Source organism: Eucalyptus grandis, chromosome 7 (assembly GCF_016545825.1).
Source record: "Eucalyptus grandis isolate ANBG69807.140 chromosome 7, ASM1654582v1, whole genome shotgun sequence".
NCBI lineage: Eukaryota > Viridiplantae > Streptophyta > Magnoliopsida > Myrtales > Myrtaceae > Eucalyptus > Eucalyptus grandis.
In genome coordinates this window covers 46,438,733-46,457,397 of record NC_052618.1, presented here as the reverse complement: position 1 = coordinate 46,457,397, position 18,665 = coordinate 46,438,733, and the positions used below count along the sequence as shown (strand labels likewise).

At 43.5% G+C, this 18,665-nt stretch overlaps 4 protein-coding genes across 4 annotated transcripts; 1 reads left to right on the top strand and 3 right to left on the bottom strand.

The window, feature by feature from the left end:
* Nucleotides 1-3,412: 3,412 nt before the first annotated feature.
* Nucleotides 3,413-5,963, bottom strand: LOC104453808. The gene is made up of 5 exons (XM_010068433.3): nucleotides 5,509-5,963; nucleotides 5,303-5,396; nucleotides 4,573-4,610; nucleotides 4,323-4,458; nucleotides 3,413-4,049 (listed from the first exon to the last, which is right to left on the bottom strand). The coding sequence occupies exons 1-5, from the start codon at nucleotides 5,881-5,883 to the stop codon at nucleotides 3,631-3,633; spliced, it is 1,062 nt and encodes a 353-aa protein (XP_010066735.2). The 5' UTR covers nucleotides 5,884-5,963; the 3' UTR covers nucleotides 3,413-3,630.
* Nucleotides 5,964-7,719: 1,756 nt separating this feature from the next.
* LOC104453807 (homologous-pairing protein 2 homolog) lies at nucleotides 7,720-9,703 on the top strand. The gene is made up of 6 exons (XM_010068432.3): nucleotides 7,720-7,827; nucleotides 8,031-8,056; nucleotides 8,497-8,764; nucleotides 8,952-9,022; nucleotides 9,117-9,305; nucleotides 9,391-9,703. The coding sequence occupies exons 1-6, from the start codon at nucleotides 7,800-7,802 to the stop codon at nucleotides 9,487-9,489; spliced, it is 681 nt and encodes a 226-aa protein (XP_010066734.1). The 5' UTR covers nucleotides 7,720-7,799; the 3' UTR covers nucleotides 9,490-9,703.
* A 184-nt stretch (nucleotides 9,704-9,887) lies between these two features.
* On the bottom strand, nucleotides 9,888-13,016 carry LOC104453806. Its single transcript, XM_010068431.3, has 5 exons — nucleotides 12,552-13,016; nucleotides 12,330-12,433; nucleotides 12,047-12,218; nucleotides 10,962-11,084; nucleotides 9,888-10,857 (listed from the first exon to the last, which is right to left on the bottom strand). The coding sequence occupies exons 1-5, from the start codon at nucleotides 12,735-12,737 to the stop codon at nucleotides 10,138-10,140; spliced, it is 1,305 nt and encodes a 434-aa protein (XP_010066733.1). The 5' UTR covers nucleotides 12,738-13,016; the 3' UTR covers nucleotides 9,888-10,137.
* A 1,651-nt stretch (nucleotides 13,017-14,667) lies between these two features.
* LOC104453805 lies at nucleotides 14,668-16,919 on the bottom strand. The gene is made up of 3 exons (XM_010068430.3): nucleotides 16,385-16,919; nucleotides 16,191-16,272; nucleotides 14,668-14,981 (listed from the first exon to the last, which is right to left on the bottom strand). The coding sequence occupies exons 1-3, from the start codon at nucleotides 16,529-16,531 to the stop codon at nucleotides 14,800-14,802; spliced, it is 411 nt and encodes a 136-aa protein (XP_010066732.1). The 5' UTR covers nucleotides 16,532-16,919; the 3' UTR covers nucleotides 14,668-14,799.
* Between the last annotated feature and the right edge of the window lie 1,746 nt (nucleotides 16,920-18,665).

Below are 18,665 nucleotides of genomic sequence, written 5' to 3'. Positions count from 1 at the left end.
TGATACAGCTCCACTAATCCATGATGATACAAGCCGATCGGTTTTTGTCCAATCTGTAATCTGGATTTCCGGTTTCGTTTCACACCCTTCAACTTCAATCTCGTAACATTCGAGGAGGTGATGGAATTTCACCATTAATGAAGCCAAAAGTTCTTGGCTTCTCAAGAAATCTGAAACTCTGGCCCAGCTTGCCATAACAGAAAATTATCTTCAGCAAGTTTGATTGTGACAAAATTGGAAATATTAACATGTATTGGGAAAGGGTACTTCGTTGTTCTTGCTGCCATCTTTGTGTTCTCTCGGCTTTGAAGAAGACAATGATAATGTTGATGTTAAAAGCACTTTGAAATCTCCAAATCAACAAACAAGAATGATCAATAGCTACTTTGATTTCTTGTGATCAAAGGAAGTTCGGACTTATCACGAGACTTGAACATCACTGAATTTCATACGAGTAATCGACCACTTGGTCTCTACCTTCAGCGAAAAATTAACATGCGAATTAGGGATGAACACGGCGCTTCTTTGGAAGCTGGTGGTGGTCTTGGGGAAGTGGCTTCGGTTGAATCTCGCAACTTCAACTTCAAAAGTGGATGAATAGGGAGTCTTACTTCCAACGTCCTCAACGAGGAATCACCGGAGAAACGGAAGCCACCGTAGTTACTATAACCACCGCCATCTCTACCCTTGAAGCCGAGTCGAGACCTTCAAACTTGGCACGAATTTGAGTTTCACGCTTCGAGTGCCCGATCGAGTGACGCTGATCCTCGAGAGCAATCGAGAAGAAGAGAGCAAATCCGGCGGAGAGCCGAATCGAGCCACGGGCTGGCGGGAATCGCGTCACCGCCGCAGCCGATCTTCACCCCAAACCGAGAGATCCCCAAACAGAGCGATCCCTCCCGACCTTCACAACCACCGGAACCCTCACAACCACCGGAAACCCTCACAACCACCGGAACCGAGAAACCCTCACAACCAACGGAACAGAGAGATCCGCCGAGAAACCCTCACAACCAACGGAACAGAGAGATCCGCCGAGAAACCCTCACAACCCACCGGCACCGAGAGCGACAGAGTCCCCTCGCGATCCCCGACCTTCGCCTTCGATTTCCAAGGGTGATCCGCCAAACCAGATCGTCACCGCGGTTGCCGTCGGCTTCGGATTGAGTCGATCCGGCAATCGAGGACCCGAGATCGACGAGCGAGAACCGCTTCGCAGCTACAACACCTTCGATTTGCACCCAGATCGGCGAGCGAAGAGGACCAATAAGGATGATCGACTATGCTCGATACCATGTGAAGATGAATAAAATGAACGAAGACTGAAAAAATGAAACTTTCTTCTTCCTCTCGTATTTACACAGATATATCACAGAGCATATTGGCATGCTCTGTTTTTCACATTCTCACACTCGTAAAACTCAGCAAGCTACTAAGAAGACTTTTTCTCAAGAAGAAAAAAGGAAAACAAAAACTGAACTTAAAAACAGAAAAACAAAACTAAACAAAAGCGAAACTGACAAAGACACGTGTAAAATTGAAGTCTTCGGTGAAGTCTTCATCACCGACTCACTTCATGACGTGGCTTTCCCAGTCAAATAGTCTCCCCGACTTGTGTGCTTCACTTTATGCTTTGTGCTATACTTCCGTTGATCTTTACAATAGCTGCAGCCCTTTCACTTTCATTGTCTTCCTTTGTTGAAGTTGTGACAGCAGAGTAATCCCTCTGCATTGGCTGAGTTGCTCTTATTTCCTTAACACAGACAACACTCATTTAGAGTGTCAGATCTGCAAACGCCCTGGACACGATGCACTTCACTGTTGGTATAGATTCGACAACTCTTATCAAGCCGAGGAAATACCAACAGCACTAGCAGCAATGCATCTTGAAGAATCAAATGGCAATGAGTGGTATCCATCACACATTCTACTCTCCGGATCAAATTGGGCATGGGCCTGTTACCCCTTCCCAATTTGAGGGGAGATGTTAAGAGTACTTTGTATAGTACTAGTGATGATAAGAACAGAGAAAAGAAAGCTGACGAAAACAGAGGAAAGAAGAAAGAAGACTTCGAGAATAGAGGAAAGAAAGAAGGCGAAAGTGATGTCAATAACAGAGAAAAGAAAGCTGACGAAAACAGAGAAAAGAAAGAAGGCAACAACAGAGATTACAGCACGTGTAAAACTGATTTACCATTGAGAAATCAATATTCAGTTTTAAGTTTGTAAAGTCAAACTTTCTGTTCTTTTGCTTCAGTTAGTTAGTTGTTCTGTTAGCTAGTTGTTTTCATTCGGTTGTAATTCTTCAGTTGATATAAAAACTGATGAGGAAAGAGCAATTAAGTAGTTAAGCTCTTTGATGTAAAGCAAGCATTCATTGAATAAGAATACTTTTTTCTCTCTGCATCGTTTTTTCCTTCTCGTTTCCACTTTTTGTTCTGTTCATCAAAACTCTTCAGCCCGTACGATGAAATTCATTAGTCATTTGTGTCTGGAACAATGTTGACCTAATAATCCAAAGGCTCAAGTGCCATATCGAAGGAGCTATGAAAATAAAAGAGAGACCAACGGGCATCCATCAAGGACAAATGGTTTATATAGCAATGGAGTCGTTCTGAATTGGATTAGCACCTCTTAGTCTTGCCTGGAGGGGCAATAACTAGCACTCATATTGAAGAAGATTATGGTCCGAGGGTTCCAAGTTAGCTCAGATCTTAATATAAAAGAAAGCTTCTTTTCAGCTTGCATAACCAAGAGCTCATCCCACTTCTTTGAAGCAAACATTCAGGAATTGTAAACTAGGAGGAATCAAGCTGTTAGAACGTATCTCATGTCATTTGTTCTATCGCAAGAAGTTTGAAAAGGCGAAACTTCCGGAGTATGTATCTCATTGCGCCAACAAATAATCCAAACTCTCCATTGGGGACCCAAGTAACAGCGCAAGTCTCTGTCAAATTCTGTTGTAAAGCGCCTATGAACATCAGAAATCTCACACCTATCCCACAACTCACTATATAAGGTTTGGACGCTGACACTCTGAAAGAGATTCAGAGCAATAGGAAGGTTCTTTCCTGCTTGGACCATAAGAGCATTGTGAGGCCAGTTCACATGAATTCACCAACATACAAAAAGAAGAGTCCATTGGTATGATGCTTCTTGAAATGCTATGTCACACATGTGCTTAGATATTGAAGAAACGCAATGATAATTTCGTTACTCGCCTGAGTACTCCAAGAAAGAAATGCAAGGCTCTATGGAGAGTGAAAAAAAGCTCATAAGCAGATGTTATGACTCATACTATTACTGGCGTGGACATTTTTCTGCCAATTTAATTATTCATAGGAATGTGTAGAATAAGAGGTAAAAGTTTCTAGCACTTGTTAATACTACATGAAGATGGACTTGAAGGGAATTTGTGGAAAAGAAAGTGTGTGGAAAGTTCAATTGTAAGAACGGGGTAATGTAGGTATTCCCAACACCAGACGGTAAGCCACTGCATAAGCAGCATTTAGTGATCATGATAGAGGATGTAAGACGTTGAATCAACTAGAAAGAAACTCCCCAACTGTTCCTGATAACAAGACTGAACTACAGGTGGACTCATTGGCATATACACCCAATGTGGTACAGTTAGGCATTATTCTTGTCTTGATCAAAACAGAGAAGGTAGGCAATCAAACCAACAACTGGAACAAATCTAAGATAATTCACTATTCCAGTCTTGCTATCCTCAATGTTTTGTAGGTTGTCACCGATTAGCCAAGGCTGGAAGACTGTGTAAAGTACTATATCCCATATGAAGGCATACGCCAGCCTCTCAGAACCAAGGTAGCTTACCAAGAAGTCCAGTCTGTCTGCTATGCCACCAAAATCGCCATCACTTCTGCCAAATAGGGCCCACAATACCGAAATCAGACAAACTCCTCCACCTATCAGTCCCACAACCGGTGCACCATTCGTCATCACCGAGCCTAGCTGAGAGAGCTTGCCTGGAGTTTCATCCTGCTCAGCCTCATTTAGTCGGATGGCCATGTAAGGAATTAGGAACGCTGCATCATGATAGAGGAAAGAATTACTTGAAGGGAAGTGTAGCCACCAACAAGAATGTCGAGAAGATCATTGGCAACAAAAAGGAGAAGAAAAGTGGCAAGTAAGAGATAATGTAGTTTCTCTTCTCGATGTGTTTGTTCATACAAACGTGCAATTCCCTCTAAAAAAATATGAGAGTCAGTCTCAAATAAAGATTGGCCCAAAGGAAATATCTTAAATTTGAAGCCGACACTCGTATTGCTCATGCAATTAAATTTAGTAGAGAAGCATACTGTTTGTGAGGAACATCTGCAGGCCCCATAAAATGTCCAGTGAACCTTTGTATCTGTCCTTTCTGAGATCGGTAAATAGCAGAGGAGCAAACATGAAAGTCCAGCCAATGACAAAATTAAAGAGGCCTTCAGACATCTGATGGGGAGCAAATGGCCAATAAAAATAACAAGGGAGACTACATCAGCTAGCATCAAGCAAGAAAACTAGAGATGATGATGTAAAGTAAACCATTCCTACAAGAATCCTTACCGGGTGGAGGACTGGGGCATTAATCAAATTAATCCCAACTACCCTGCCAAAAATTTTACTGCACAGATCAAGTTCACTTTACCAAGAGGAATATATAACTGTGCACATGTCGCTAGTGACAAAAGTAGGTTTGTTCCCTCAGTCAGCGACTAAAGTGCAAAGAGGGCATATGAGGAGCATATACTTAAAGAGTCAACAGTATTCTAAATTCAAAAGCTCGTGTTCACATTGTGTGTATCCCCGAACACAACTAGCACAGACCGAAATCACAGCAACTCTAGAGACTAAAGCCCAAATGGGGTTCCACCTCCGCACTATGCATACGTCCCAAATATCCACTCACATTATGAGGAGAATTCTATCTTTCATACAGAGAGAGTGAAAAACCCTTTCACCTCATCAAGTCATAACTTTTAAGAATGTCCCTCAAAGGCGGCCATGCCCACAATGTGAACTAAAAGAATCCTGTCAACTATCAAGTATCAACCAACTCATTGAGACGCTCTCTTATTTGCCCAGAAACAGAAACATAATCTAACCAATCAAGAACTTGCGCTGAGCTGCAGATAACTATATAAGCATCTGATCCCACCAAAAGTTGCTCAAACAAAAGGACCACGAATGCGTACAGCACACAATAGGGGTTTACCCATGAAATACCACATACCTTGGATATTGAACGAGCTCAACATGATAACGCATTGAAACCACTAAGAAAAGCTGAGCTTACCGGAGTTCATCAGGGGCAGTATGAAGAAGAAATTCAGAGAGAGCCCCACAAGAGAATTCACCGTTTCAGAACTGATCGCCCACACTGGATCTCCCTAATTCACAGATTCCCCCAGGAACATTCCATCACCAACTTTGCAATATTGAAGTCAAAGGAACATGATGGAATCCAATATGAGCTCAAAACTCGAAATGTCATCAATTTACCGGGGCATAAGGGAGGAGAAAGAGCCACAGGATGTAGACCGCCTCGGCTGCCCACAGGATAATCTGAAGCGCTCGCCGCGAACTACCGCCGCCCTCGACGGCGTCGGAGACCGCGTCGCCTTTCCGGCGGGAAGCGCGGCGGGCGGAAGCGAGGGAGCGGGAGGGACGGAGAGGGTCGGGCGCGGCCGGCGGTTTCGGAAGCCACGTCCCGGCGTTCAAGCGTGGCGGGACTTGCTCTCTTCTTGGTGGACGCCAGCGGTCACGAGCGGCGGAAGCCGAAGGTCCGGAGATGGAGGACGGAGAGTTCGGACGGAGGCGAGAAACATTTCCGGCGAGCGGCGGAGGAGCACGGCAGGTCGCCGCCACCGGAGTCATCGGCGCTCTTGTGGCTGTTTCTCGGTGGAATATGCCCGGAGACGCGCCGAGCCATCACCACATCATTGCAAAATTTGGGAGTTACCATTGACGTGGACAAACTGTGATCTTAAAAGAGAAATATATCATCGGTATTCTTTGGGCCGGATCCGGATCCGGATCCTATTGATTTGTTGAATTCGTCCAAACCATTCACTTTTTTCGTAAAACAAAAAATGTATTTTTACATGATATAGACATTACATTTGTTAAATCCAGATCCCGCTCGCAACGATATTATTCGCTCTAGGTTGGAGCCCGCGTGATTTTGTTATTTTGGGTTTTGCCTAGAAAATGTCTTATTACAAATTAAGACAAATGCCATCTCACATATGACATTTCACCTCACCACATTTAGACGATATGAAATTCAATTCATTCATGCCCCCATTCATCATCCTTAAATTAGAACTACACTTTGTCTGAATGCTCTCTATCTCCAACGATTACTCCCGCCCTCAATGAATCGGGTTGTCACGATAGTTACTCTTGTGTCAAATAACATAATTACCATTAAACCGATAGAAAGAAGAGTCACGCCTTATATCGGAGTCAATTGCTAGGACCATCATATAGTTAAAAATAAAAATAAAAATGTCATGCTAATTTCATCCACAAATTAGCTTTATACATATTTATTTAAAAATTAGGTGACGAAAGTGCCCTTTAAAAGTCTTGTGCCCCTTTCTCTATTAACATCACTCACGTCTACAGAGTTGCCTCCTGGCCACACCATGCCGGCATTGCTAGCCTTTGCACACTACGATGGCAACCGTGTCAGTGAGCATAGAGTAATGCAAGCAGAGGGAAGGAGAGATGGAGGAGAGTGAGAGATCGGTTATCGATTGCAATCAACTAATTGAAAATCGATGAGAAACCCAACAATAGCAACAAGTAACTTGTGGCCTAGTCCGAGGGCAATGGGGCTGGCCAGGACGATCTCGCTAGCCAAATAGTGGCTCTGGTTGCATTGTCCACGAAGATGATAAACATGACAATGGATGATAGCGAAAGCAACTCATTGGCGAAGTGCCGGTGATTGCCATGATGACCTCGTCAAGATTAGGGGCTCTATGGCCATTTATTGTGATGAATGGAATTTTCTTGTGTTGAAAAGTGGACTAGCTATCATCAAGATAGTTATAAAAGAGGATTATAAAATTTCCTCCTGTATCTTAAATGAACGAAATAATTTAGGTAAAAATCGATCAACTCTTGCATATGGATATTGTTGAAACGATTTAACTCTATTGTAAAATGATTCGTGCACTCTGGCCATCTTTAATTCAAACCCTACTTATAACAGAAGAAATGACAAAAAATATGTGCCAGAGCCAAAAATAGCATATAAATATCAACCGAATATGATTGAATACAGGAGAAGCTAGAAAGCAAAGGAAAAAAAATGAGTACGAGTGCTATGAATGTGTGGGTGGGGTTTGGATGGAGCCGATATAGGGATGGAATTAAGCATGGCTCAAGAAAAAGATCGAGTAGTAAATTTTTCAATACAGAGTTCCTCGAACCTAAGCACGCTGTCGGGTCTAAAACGGTTCGCCCGGACTTGCCCATTTTTGTCCTCGAGGGCAACCGGGCTTCGGAGGGATCTATTGGGCCGAAGCCCAATGGCGACGACCTACATCCACTGCTAACCTTGCACGTTCGAGAGCAAGGGACTACGTCCGGGCCGGGCACACAAAACGAGCCAGAGAGTCTGGCCCAGTGGACCTAAACCGGATCCGAACCTTCCGACGCAAGCTTCGCTCCCCTCCCATCACCGTCATAAAAAACAAATCTCCCTCTCTCCCTCTCCCTCTCTCTCTCTCTCTCTCTATTCTAAGGAGGACGCCCTTTCCCGCCCATTCCGCGCCGCGGCAATGGCTCCCAAGTCCAGCAGCACCGAAGGTAATCCATCGATCGATCGATCGAACTCTCGGGACCTCTCTCGTGTTCTCGAACCGTCGATTCCGAGTTTGCACTTGTCATTTCCGCCTGCGTCGGCGTGTCGATTTCCAGGAGGATCGCGATCCTCGTTTTGTCGTCTCTGCGATTACTGATGTACTAACGCCACGCTCTTCGATGCGTTTTTTTTTTTTTTTTGGTTGCAGAAATCGTTCTCAGCTTCGTCAATGAGGTAAAGCTACGTTTTCCCTCCTCTTCCGGCCGCGCTCGAATCCTTACGATGAGGTTATCGCGCAGAGGCGGTGGTTAGGTTTTCGCTTCGAATCGGAGGAGACTGGAGGTTTCTGATTGTTTTGGTGCGTCGAGGTAGAATGCTCGTGCGCTCTAGGTTAGGTCGAGGAGACTGGATCGTTTGACGCTATTTTTCACTTTTGAATTAGCACGGTCCGGTTTGACTTCAGAGGCCGTCGTCGCATTTTTTTGTTCCGTTCTCTGGCTTAATTGTTCTTGATTATCGACGCGATCTGGATTTTGAAGTGCAAACTGTTAGATGCTTATTGAAAGTTTTCAGTGGAAGTATGGATTGCGAAGGTCTCGTCAGGGTACACTATGCTCTACGCTGATTTGACTTGCTGATGAGGATCCATCCTTTTTCCCCTCTCCCGAAACCAGCAAAACAGGCCGTTGAATTCCCAAAATGTGGCTGATTCTCTGCAAAAGTTTAACCTCAAGAAGGCGGCGGTCCAGAAGGCATTGGATACTCTTGCTGATAACGGGCGAATATCCGCTAAGGAGTATGGTAAGCAGAAGGTATACCTCGCTCGGCAGGACCAGTTTGATATTCCGAACAACGAAGAGCTCAATCGGATGAAGGAAGAAAATGCCCAGTTGCAGCAACAGCTTGAAGAGCATAGGAAGGCAATCAGTGAGCTTGATGGAGGTGTCGCCTCTATCCACTTGCTAGTCTTTACTCAGTAGCATCGATTTGTCGGTCTTTCCTTTTGTTTTTTTCGTTTCAAAGCGACTCATTCAATGGCAGCAGTTTACCTCCTACAGAAGATTAGTAAAGGTGATCTGCAAAAATCCCTGGAGTACTGGATCTCACATGAATTATGTTCTTGTTGCAGAAATAAGAGGTTTGCAGTCAAATCTTACTCTGGAACAGATACTTGACAAGGAAACTAAACTGAGATCAGAAGTGAGACATTTGGAAGCACTCCTCTGTTTAATTCTTCCATATAAAATTTTCTTTTGGTAGATACAGGCAGTTTGTCTGAATGATTCCATTCCAGGCGAAGGTAATGGAGGAAAAATTGGAGAAGTTGCGTGGAGGAGTCACCCTCGTGAAACCGGAAGAGCGGAAGGCTGTGCAGGACATGTTTGCGGAAAAGATAAGGCAGTGGAGAAGGCGCAAGAGGATGTTCAAAGATCTTTGGGACACCATAACTGAGAACTCGCCCAAGGATCTGAAAGAATTCAAGGTTCTCTGCTTTGATTTATTCTCTAGAACATACTTTTTGAGGGTGTGATCAACTCTGAAGTCTTAACTTGCTTGTGTTCTTACAGGAGGAACTTGGAATTGAGTATGATGAAGACGTTGGTGTCTGTTTGCAGTCCCTCTGCAACTTACAGCAAAACAGCAAGAAGCGGCCTAGAAGCCAATAGCCGGTTGGTGTCTTTCTCCGGTAGCAACTTGGGGTATATATTGCTTTGCTTCCTTAGAGAAATATACTGATGCCGACATGTGTAAACTATTCCACGCTTGGACCATCCGAAGCTATTCCCTTCTATGTTCAATCAATGAGTATGTATATGACACTTTGGAATATATCTCAATGAGCCTGTGATACTATAGTCAGTGGCAGGATTTTGTGTGTGATATTGCACTCATGATTAGCTGTTGAAGTTATTGTTACCATATTTCAACAATTTATTCTGATATGATCACATGTAATGTGCCTAACTTTTAATTGTAATATTAAATAAACGATTAAAACAAAAAGAGGACAGCCCTTTTCTGCGCAGAAGTAAAAGGAAAATTTACTAATGCGGAATGCTATGACTATGAAAGCGCAGAAACATACAATAAGATCACAAGAATTGTTATCCGTTGGCTTATTTTTAATACAGAGCCAATACAATTCAAAATTCAAATGGTATGTAGAGCAAAAAAATTGCTTACATCAGCTGCAATTTATAATGAAAAACGGACAGAAAGAAAAGAATACAAAAAAAGAAAAAAAGAAAGGCCTGCGATAGGAATAGTTCTCATCATGGCTTCACAAACTCACAACACGACGCGCCCAATCTTTCTCAGTAACCACGAACTTGTCTGGTCCGGACTGAGAATGGTCTCTCTTCTAAGTTCAGTTGCGCATTTCGCATCTTTGATGCTTCGGCAGCATGTATCGTGGCAAGACCGGGGTCCATATCCATCTTCCTACCAGCCTGGAACCTTGAACGGATATGCTTCCGAGATGAGAGACGGGGTGTAGTTTCGACTTTACCGCCATCTTTGGACTTGCCATCATCCTGGTTTGGTAATCCAGCATGAGCAAGTCCTTCGTCAATTTCTCCCTCATCTTCACTTTTATCAAAGATCACCTCCTCTGCGCGGCCCGTCTCTTCTGAGGAAGTTGCATCGATTTCCTCCAACTTTGAACTCGAAGAAGACATCGATCGCTTCGATCCTCCTGCATTTACGACGAGAGGCGTGTCTGGAACTTGATGCTCATCATCCACCGGTCCTCCTTGCGCTTTGGACTCGACCTTGTGGAATGATTTCGCCTTTGGGGTATCAGGACCATCGCGATCATCCGGATCGTGGGATCCAAACCGAGAGAGTTCAACTGCTGCTCTTGCAGCAGCAGCTGCATGAGCAGCCGATTCGAAAGCAGCCTGAGCTGCATCAGCCACATCCTTGTACTGCTTATTCATTTGGAACGAATCAGAAGACGAGTCCTCTTTCCCTCCTGGAGACGAACACTGCAATCCCTCTGCAAGCTCAGGCTTCTTGTCGACACATGTTTTATCCTGCATTGATCATATACAGACATGGAAACACGGCGTTTGTTTAGGAATCGAATTTTGTGTCGACTCTTTGTATGAGGGAGCATTTTCTCTTGAACATTACTTACCTCAGAAGTACTGGAAGGATCACCCTCCAGATGCAGTTCGATGCTGTTCTCGGCTGCGATTTCTTTCAGCGCCTTCACTCTGCTCTCCCAGTTCGGCTGCCTCGTCGACAGCTTCGTTACCATCTGCAGGAACGCCAGGTTTTTCTTATTCTCGAATGTAATAGATGATGAGGTGTCAGAAATCACAAAGACTCAGGGGCTGTTTGTTTAAATCTGTTTCTGTTCCTCAGAATACAAATTTTTGTTCTTTTGTTCTAGAAAAGAAAAAATACATTTATTTACACTTTTGTTTCTGGGAACAAAAAATCTAATCTATTTTTTTTTTCCCGAAACAGGTTTAGAAAGAAACGTGTTTCTTGTTCCTGGGAACACTTCTGAGAAACACTTATTCTTTTTCTCCTTTTACTTTTTCTTGCAACCGCCTGTCGAGGTCGGCGACCTCATCGGAGTGTCGCCGGCCCCTAGCGAGGCTCAAGCTCGCCCAAATTTGGCAAGGTCGAGCTCACCCAACCAAGGCGAGGCCACCGGCCAAAAGGAAGAAAAATAAAATAAAAAGAAAAATAAAATAAAAATATTAAAAAATTAAAAGAAACAAAAAAAATTATACAAATTTACCAAACGTGATTTTGTTTTTTCTTTTTCTATTTTTATTCTTTTTCTATTTTGGAACAGAAATTTTGTACAGTTATCAACGTGTTCTTCTATTAAAAAATTGTTCCTCGAGAATACAAATAGAGCTTCCGGGAACAATTTTTTAACAGAAGTATTACCAAATGCAGCTTTAAAGTAGCGCAGGATCAACTCAAAGTGAAGAAGACATCATCAACTTGCTATAGTACTAGTGTTTCTACAGTTCTGTTCACTGACGCAATATGAAATTGAACTTCAATTTCGAAAATGACGGAAGCTCCTAGAATTTGCTATTAAACAGAAAAAATCACATCTTTGGCCAAAGAACACAGCAAAATTACGTTGCGCGAACGTGCAACTTCTGTCCAATCTCAACTCTTCGGAGCCCATCATTTTCTACCATGATCAGATCATCAATGTGAAGTAGATTCAGAGTAGAAAACCAAACGACGTACCTTAAGATTCACGGTGCAATGGTTCCGCAGTTCGACCGCGCGAGCCACGAACTCTTTGCCGAAGTGCGAAGCGAAGACGCTGCGGATCTCCTGGAGCTCCGGGAAGTCTCCGCACCTCGAAGACGCGTAGATCAAGCTCGATATCGCCTCCTTCAACTCCTCGGGACATTCTCTGCGAGTTCCGGTCAATGACGAAAAAAGGGTAAGAAATCCGCCAAGAGCGTCGTTGACCATAAACAAAAAAAAGAAAAAAAACCGGATCGAGTCGAATCAAGATGCGTACTTTTCTTGTTCGATGAGGTCGGCCCTCTCCATCAGGAGATTGCAGTAGCTCTCCATCATGTCGTAGGCGTCCATCATGTTCTGCTCCTTGATCACTTGCTCCACCTGTCGTCAGAAAAAGGAAAAAAAAAAAGCAATGAAGTTTCAGACGATGCACCAACTCGCAACGCAAACCCACGATCAGATCATCAAATGGGTGTCGACCCAGCAAAGAGGAGCTTACCCGAAGGAGAGCGCGCTCGTGGTGGCCGAGCTGGAGGAACTGGAGGACGTCGTGGCGGGAGTGGGAGAGGCGGGACTGGCGCTGGGTCTTGAGGACGGCGAGGCGGGAGACGGCGAGGCTGACGAGGGGCCTGAACTTGGCCACCCGGCGGGGGCGCCCCAGCAACCGGTCGAGCTTCCTCCCCATCCGTCGAGCTCCCGGGTCACGTAACGCGCTCAAGAGCAGGCAGAGAGAGAGAGAGACTACGTACTACGTATGTGAATTATGCAGTTTTATGCAGAGGCGGACAAGCAAACGCACCCTTGATTTCGCCTTTTTATTTGGGTGACGCAGGGTAGTGATGGAGTTTAATGCGTGTTCAGACTCGGCGAGGAGATATTCTTAGGAGCTAAGTCTGCGGCTGGGGCCGAAATGAAGAGAAAAAGAAAACTGGGTTTTACGCGGTTTGGGTTTGAACTCATCCGCCCTCCTCCTCCGCCTCCTTCGACGAAGCTTTTGTTTCCTTTTTAGTCCGCAAATTGCAAGCAGGTCCTTGTCACGGACCTTAATTACCCTTAAAGTACAGGCCCCATCTAATTTTCGGCCTGTCCCCTTCCCTCTTTTGGCATGCCCTCTCTTTTCTTTTCTGGTAATATAATAAAAAAAATCCCAAATTAATAAAATTGTGTCGGACTAATACATTTATGATAAATTTAATACTTAGGGAAAAAATTAGGATTTTCAATGAATTTTAGAAAGGAGAGAGCTTTTAAGGGAAAATTGGCAAAATTTCCAATCTTAATTTCCGGTCACATGTTTTCCATATTAGCATATCTTAGTTGTTTGTCATATGTTTTTCATATTAGCAATTTAACGGTGAAATTGGACAAAAGTTAACAAAGGTAAAATTGTCATGAAGACACCCGTTTTATGTTTTTTTTTTTTTTGTAATAAGAAAATTAATTTGAGATAAATATGACACGATTATACTACTTCGGGATTTTCTGTGAATTAACTCCAATTTTTTTTTTCTAGATTAGCTTGTGCATTAAGGTGGAGGTTGTCTCATTTGTGGATGGACTTTGTGTCATTTGTATTTATACATGTTTACTATAAGGTGTTATGACCTGGTGCCTAAGCTCATTATGGACTCTTTCAAACATAGATTGTGATTATTCCACATTACCATTTTCAACCCTTACTCACTTGGGCTAAAAACAGACAGGAAATTATTATAAGCATGTCATTGACTTTTTGAAACCTAACAATTTCCAGCACAGGTTGTAAAGTAGTTCGTAAAAATATGGGGCCTCATTATAATTCCATTTATAGTTAATAAACGTCTTTGGCATTGGTTTCACGATCCTTGGCAAAAAATATTTCCCTAGAAAATGATCGTTTATACTGATTGATTTAATTTTAGGAAAATGGTTTCTGAAGAATAGAACCATAAGTCTTCCGAAACTTTATGAGTTTCTTATCTCACTTGACAATTCATCTGCGTCGGATTTGGCTCAACTGGGGCAGGTGCCGTTTGCTTGTTCGTAGAACATTCTGAAGTGAAAAGAAGAAAAAGTGCGCAAGAAGAGACGACTCTTTCAAAGCGGAACGTCGATGGCGTTGAAAAATGCTACCTTCCAGGTAGTTTCGTGAGGGCTTCCGCTTCCATTAATCTATTCGTCTCATGCCGAGATCGTTGAAAATGGAGGGCAGAGCCCAAGACCCCGAAAGTTTCGCTGATTGGGACTGCAATAATACCGGTTCAATCTCGATGCTTGGTCTTGAGTACGTGCTCCTGAACTTTGACAGCATCAAAACGTAGGTTCCGAGAGCAAATCACAAGCCAAATTGGACAAATTGGACAAATTGGACGGTCAGTTTTGATGTTTGACAGCACGGGCTTTTCTGCATTCTCGTAGATGTCGTGTAAGGGTAATGATCTCTTCAGTCGCGCTTGGCTGATGGGGCTGGTTCGAGCAGCCCGGGCGGAGAGCTTTACCGGTTCCATTTTTAATTTTTTAGCCGAGACACTTTTCATGCCCCGGCCGGAAAGTGTTGTGGGCCCTGGCCAGGCTATGCGTGTTCGACTTGGTCACATCCACAGGACCGAACGAACGGCTATATCCTGTGCTCAGAATTGAAAAAGGCGAGACTCCACTCACAAGAACGGTAACACCATTTCTTAAACAAAATTCACCCTGTGATTTCATGCTTCTGTGTTTAAATCAGCAACATAGGACACTGGAGACCATGATCTCGATCTGTACATTCAGCTGGAGGAGAGGCGGAAGAGCCGTTTGATCGTGGCGACCTTGTTGAGCTTGAGCGGGTTTCGGTACACGATGGGGACCTGTGGTCGCCGGAGACCCTTGACGCCATTTGGGTTGTTGGGATATTTACAAGAGAGGATCACCTTCTTCTCCAGCATATTCACCACGACGGACTCTGTTTCTGCAGATTGACAGGAATCGACAAAACCTCAAACACAGATGGTGCGAACGAAGAGATCCGAGGAGCGAAAACAGCCAAAAGAATCAGAAAGTAAAGAGGCCAATGATTTCAAATGGGATTTTTCTTTGCCACAGAGCACGGCACTGAAACTCTAATCGATGCTCCTTCAGGACCGCAGAAGATGCGGACTTGGGGAGCCCTGTTTGTGGAGTTCATCATTGAAGATAAGAGCAAAACGGTGATCTCAATCTCATAATCATGAGCAAGATCTCGAGCGGGGGAAGATAAAGTACGCACTCAAGATTTAAAGGATATTAATGTTAGGTATAATAAAAATAAATCCATAAAATTGATGTGATATGCAGAAAGCCAGACAGCAAAATAAGAATTTAATGAAGCAAATCATATTTAATACCCAGTAAGAGTCTATCGCATTATATAATAATATAAGTTCTGGGGAGGGGCCCTGACTATACCCGACGGCATTATACTCTTCCGCAGCCAAGAAAACGATATTTAATCTTCGACCCATGATTTCGATAATTAAAAGTGCGAACTAAGTTCTATGTCAGCATAACGAGTAGCACATAATAACAATTGAAAAATAGAAAAGAAAATTCACAAAACTGAGGCAAGTACTTTGCCCGGGACCAGGTCCATCCGGGTCCCATGTTGGCAAAAAAAAAACAAAGGGTACAATGCAGACAATGGTGCCTGGCCATACCAGATTTATAGGGTCGTCCACATTCTAGCAGTACTTGAGCAGAGCTTTTCTGCAAATTCAAGGGCCGACGTAGGAGTTCGGAATCGGTAACTAAGGGAATAAGGTTAAAAAGCATGTCCTTCCAAACTGTTTGCGCCATCGGCGTTTGCTGAAGTTTTTGCAGGGATAATTTCCAGTTCTAGCAATCTCAGAGAACCAGTTCTGAGAATTTCCATGTGAAAGAAGTTTTCTTGAAAGTAACATTGTTTTATTTCATGGAGTAAATTGGTTCGATTAGACTGACTCTACCGATGGGCCGTAGGACTTGGCATCCTAAGACAAGACCCTGAAATTAGTTCATCAAAGAACCAGAAACAGGGCAAAATTCTAAATGCTCAACTCGAAAAAAGGACAGAAAAAGAAAGCGGTTTCATCCAAAAAATAAAATAAAATAAAATGGAGAACGAGATAGCTCAAAGGGTAAAAGAAAGGATCTTTGTTGTTACCGCTCATGCGAGACATAACATCAGCAACTCGCTTCTGGCACTCCGCACATCGTATATCAGCTGACAGAACCACCTCCTGCATCTGCAGTCCCACAAACATTCACCCCATTTCTGTAATCAGCCCTTCTTCGCCTAAACAGGATCACCAAACAACCAACCACACCCCAACCAAGAGAGAGAAAGAGAGTACAAACAAGAGGCATGGTCAAGGACTCGATGGAGGCCAAGCTGGTCTTGGCGATGACGACGTCGGGGGAGCCGATGCTCTGCTTCGGATGGTCGTCGGCCCTTTTAATTCGCACCCCCTCGTTAGGCAGATCATCGTCGTCCCCGAAAGCCATGCCCCTTTCCGGCTAAGGTTATTTTAAACGGGCTTCGTCTAATTCAACACCGAAAGGCCATCTTCTTCCTCATCATAAGGAGAAAGGAGGAAGGTGGAGAGTTCACGACAACATGACAGAGAGAGGAGAAGCAAGTGAGAAGGGCTTTTCTGAAACAGGGAGTGAGGAGCAAGTGACAACGATTCGGGACCGGTCGTTCCCCCTCCCTCCTGCTCTGATGGAACTCTTATCTTCTTCTTCTTCTTCCTTCTTCCTCCTTCCTTCTTTTCAGGTGCTTCCGAATGTTGGAGAACAGGGGAGGAGAGAGAGAGAGAGAGAGAGAGAGAGAGAGAGATTAGGACATGTTTCGGAGCTGGAGTACAGCAGAGAAGTAAAGTGAAAAAGGCTATCCTGTGCTGAGGCTGACAAAGATGTGGCTTTTGCCTTTCCTAGCCCCCCACCAAACCTTTTCCTTTGTCACAATATATACTCATGGGAATTACATTTATATAAAGGGGGCTTTGTTAAGAAATGTCACTTACCTAAATGAGAAAAAAAAAATCATTTCCAATACATTATATGTGTCATAATACTGGTACGTTATATTTTAATAATTAAAAATTTTCTATTGAGCATGCTTAATAGATCTCCCTGATCACAAGTGACCCCCACAAAAAAAGAAAATACAGAAAGCAATGTGATATGATTCTTATTTTAGGGGTCTCAATGCGGTTTGTTTAGCTAAGTGGATAATCACAATATCAGTACAAAAATTACAGTATAGTGGTCATTTTGGTGTTGAACCATTCTAGCATTCATTTACATTTTAAAAGTAGTTATTGAAGCGATTTTGGTAGCCTAACTTGTTGGAAAATTCCACTAACACACTTTTAATAAAAGCTCATCAGAGTCATTTGAATGGAAGGCTTGAAAAAAAAAATAGCACTGAAGTTTTGACATAAAAGCTTCATAAATTTTGGCACCAGATTGATTGGTAATAAAGTTTTGACACAAAAAGTTATAAATTGCGTGGCGCTCTATATGTGTACCCAACTTCTTTGAATGCACCAATTTTCCACAAGTTGATAGAGTTAGGTTAAAATGGTTCTCAAATATGCTCTAGCATTACAATCTACCTCAACAAAGGCTTCGAAAGAAGTAAACCAAGATCAAAGAAGAAGCGAGTGCAAAGTTAGGGATGGTAGGCGAAGAAAAAGTGGTCAGATTGCGTGCATAAAATTAGATTGTTGCGATCACTTAAATGGTGTTTTGAAACCAAAATAGACGCCCACAAATTAATTTCAATCGATACAGTCCCTTTTTCACCCTCTGTTTAGGATTTGATAATAATTTATCTCATCATTCCGCAATCGGGTCCTTTTTATCTCCGACGTTCAATCTCTGACAAATCATGATTGCTGGAACAGATTCCAAACCCAAAATTTTCGGTGCAATCAATGAAGCCACAGGATCACCCCTCATTCGAGGGTTGCAAAAAAAAAGATGCGGACTTTCAAGCAAGCAGCCAATAGCGAAGAGCGGTGAAACGATGCCCCCCATCTTCGGAGTTTTGCGGCAGATTTTCACTGTTGCTTCCCTGTCCTTCGTGGTCAGATGAGAAGCAAAAGGAATTAGCGCATTAATCTGCGAACGGTTTAGCAGCAAACGACGGGGCATAAACCTCGTGATGAGTCGCGTCGAGGCCAAAAGCCTAAGGCCTACTCGCCATCGGATCCTGATACCTACGGGTCCCGCTTTGAAAACTCGAGCCGAGGATGGGGTTCGTCCCTCTGCAGTCTTGCCTACTTTTCTTCTACCTCGGCCAGCATAGGATTCATTTATCCATGTACATCATTACATCACCCATGATGACACGGAAACGCATGGTCCCGTCCATTCCACCTGCCACGCTGGAGCCGGAAGATGCTCCGCCCCGGAACGCTCGAAGGTGGAAACGGACAAGGTCTCTTTAACGTGGTTGGCTGGCCGTCCGAACCCTCTTTTAAACCCATCCCCCACATGGCTGATTTGATTAATCAAGTTCATTAATCAGTTGATGAATCTTCTTGATAAGGTTTTTAATGGGGTGTTGGGTGATGACAAAGCCTGATTACCATCAAGTGGGAGATGAAGTGCCTTTTTTTCACTTTGAAAG

What these genes read in the sequence shown, in the direction of transcription:
- LOC104453808 (XM_010068433.3), bottom strand. Translation starts at nt 5,883, where the DNA reads ATGACTCCGGTGGCGGCGACCTGCCGTGCTCCTCCGCCGCTCGCCGGA. An exon ending in TTCTCCTCCCTTATGCCCCG is followed by an intron (nt 5,397 to 5,508) that starts GTAAATTGATGA and finishes TCTGTGAATTAG; the next exon opens with GGAGATCCAGTGTGGGCGAT. An exon ending in GCAGATGTTCCTCACAAACA is followed by an intron (nt 4,050 to 4,322) that starts GTATGCTTCTCT and finishes ATCATGATGCAG; the next exon opens with CGTTCCTAATTCCTTACATG.
- LOC104453806 (XM_010068431.3), bottom strand. Translation starts at nt 12,737, where the DNA reads ATGGGGAGGAAGCTCGACCGGTTGCTGGGGCGCCCCCGCCGGGTGGCC. An exon ending in ACGAGCGCGCTCTCCTTCGG is followed by an intron (nt 12,434 to 12,551) that starts GTAAGCTCCTCT and finishes TTCTGACGACAG; the next exon opens with GTGGAGCAAGTGATCAAGGA. An exon ending in GACCTCATCGAACAAGAAAA is followed by an intron (nt 12,219 to 12,329) that starts GTACGCATCTTG and finishes CGGAACTCGCAG; the next exon opens with AGAATGTCCCGAGGAGTTGA.
- LOC104453807 (XM_010068432.3), top strand. Translation starts at nt 7,800, where the DNA reads ATGGCTCCCAAGTCCAGCAGCACCGAAG. An exon ending in AATCAGTGAGCTTGATGGAG is followed by an intron (nt 8,765 to 8,951) that starts GTGTCGCCTCTA and finishes TTCTTGTTGCAG; the next exon opens with AAATAAGAGGTTTGCAGTCA. An exon ending in AAACTAAACTGAGATCAGAA is followed by an intron (nt 9,023 to 9,116) that starts GTGAGACATTTG and finishes ATTCCATTCCAG; the next exon opens with GCGAAGGTAATGGAGGAAAA.
- LOC104453805 (XM_010068430.3), bottom strand. Translation starts at nt 16,531, where the DNA reads ATGGCTTTCGGGGACGACGATGATCTGCCTAACGAGGGGGTGCGAATT. An exon ending in AGTCCTTGACCATGCCTCTT is followed by an intron (nt 16,273 to 16,384) that starts GTTTGTACTCTC and finishes GTGGGACTGCAG; the next exon opens with ATGCAGGAGGTGGTTCTGTC. An exon ending in TGTTATGTCTCGCATGAGCG is followed by an intron (nt 14,982 to 16,190) that starts GTAACAACAAAG and finishes GTCAATCTGCAG; the next exon opens with AAACAGAGTCCGTCGTGGTG.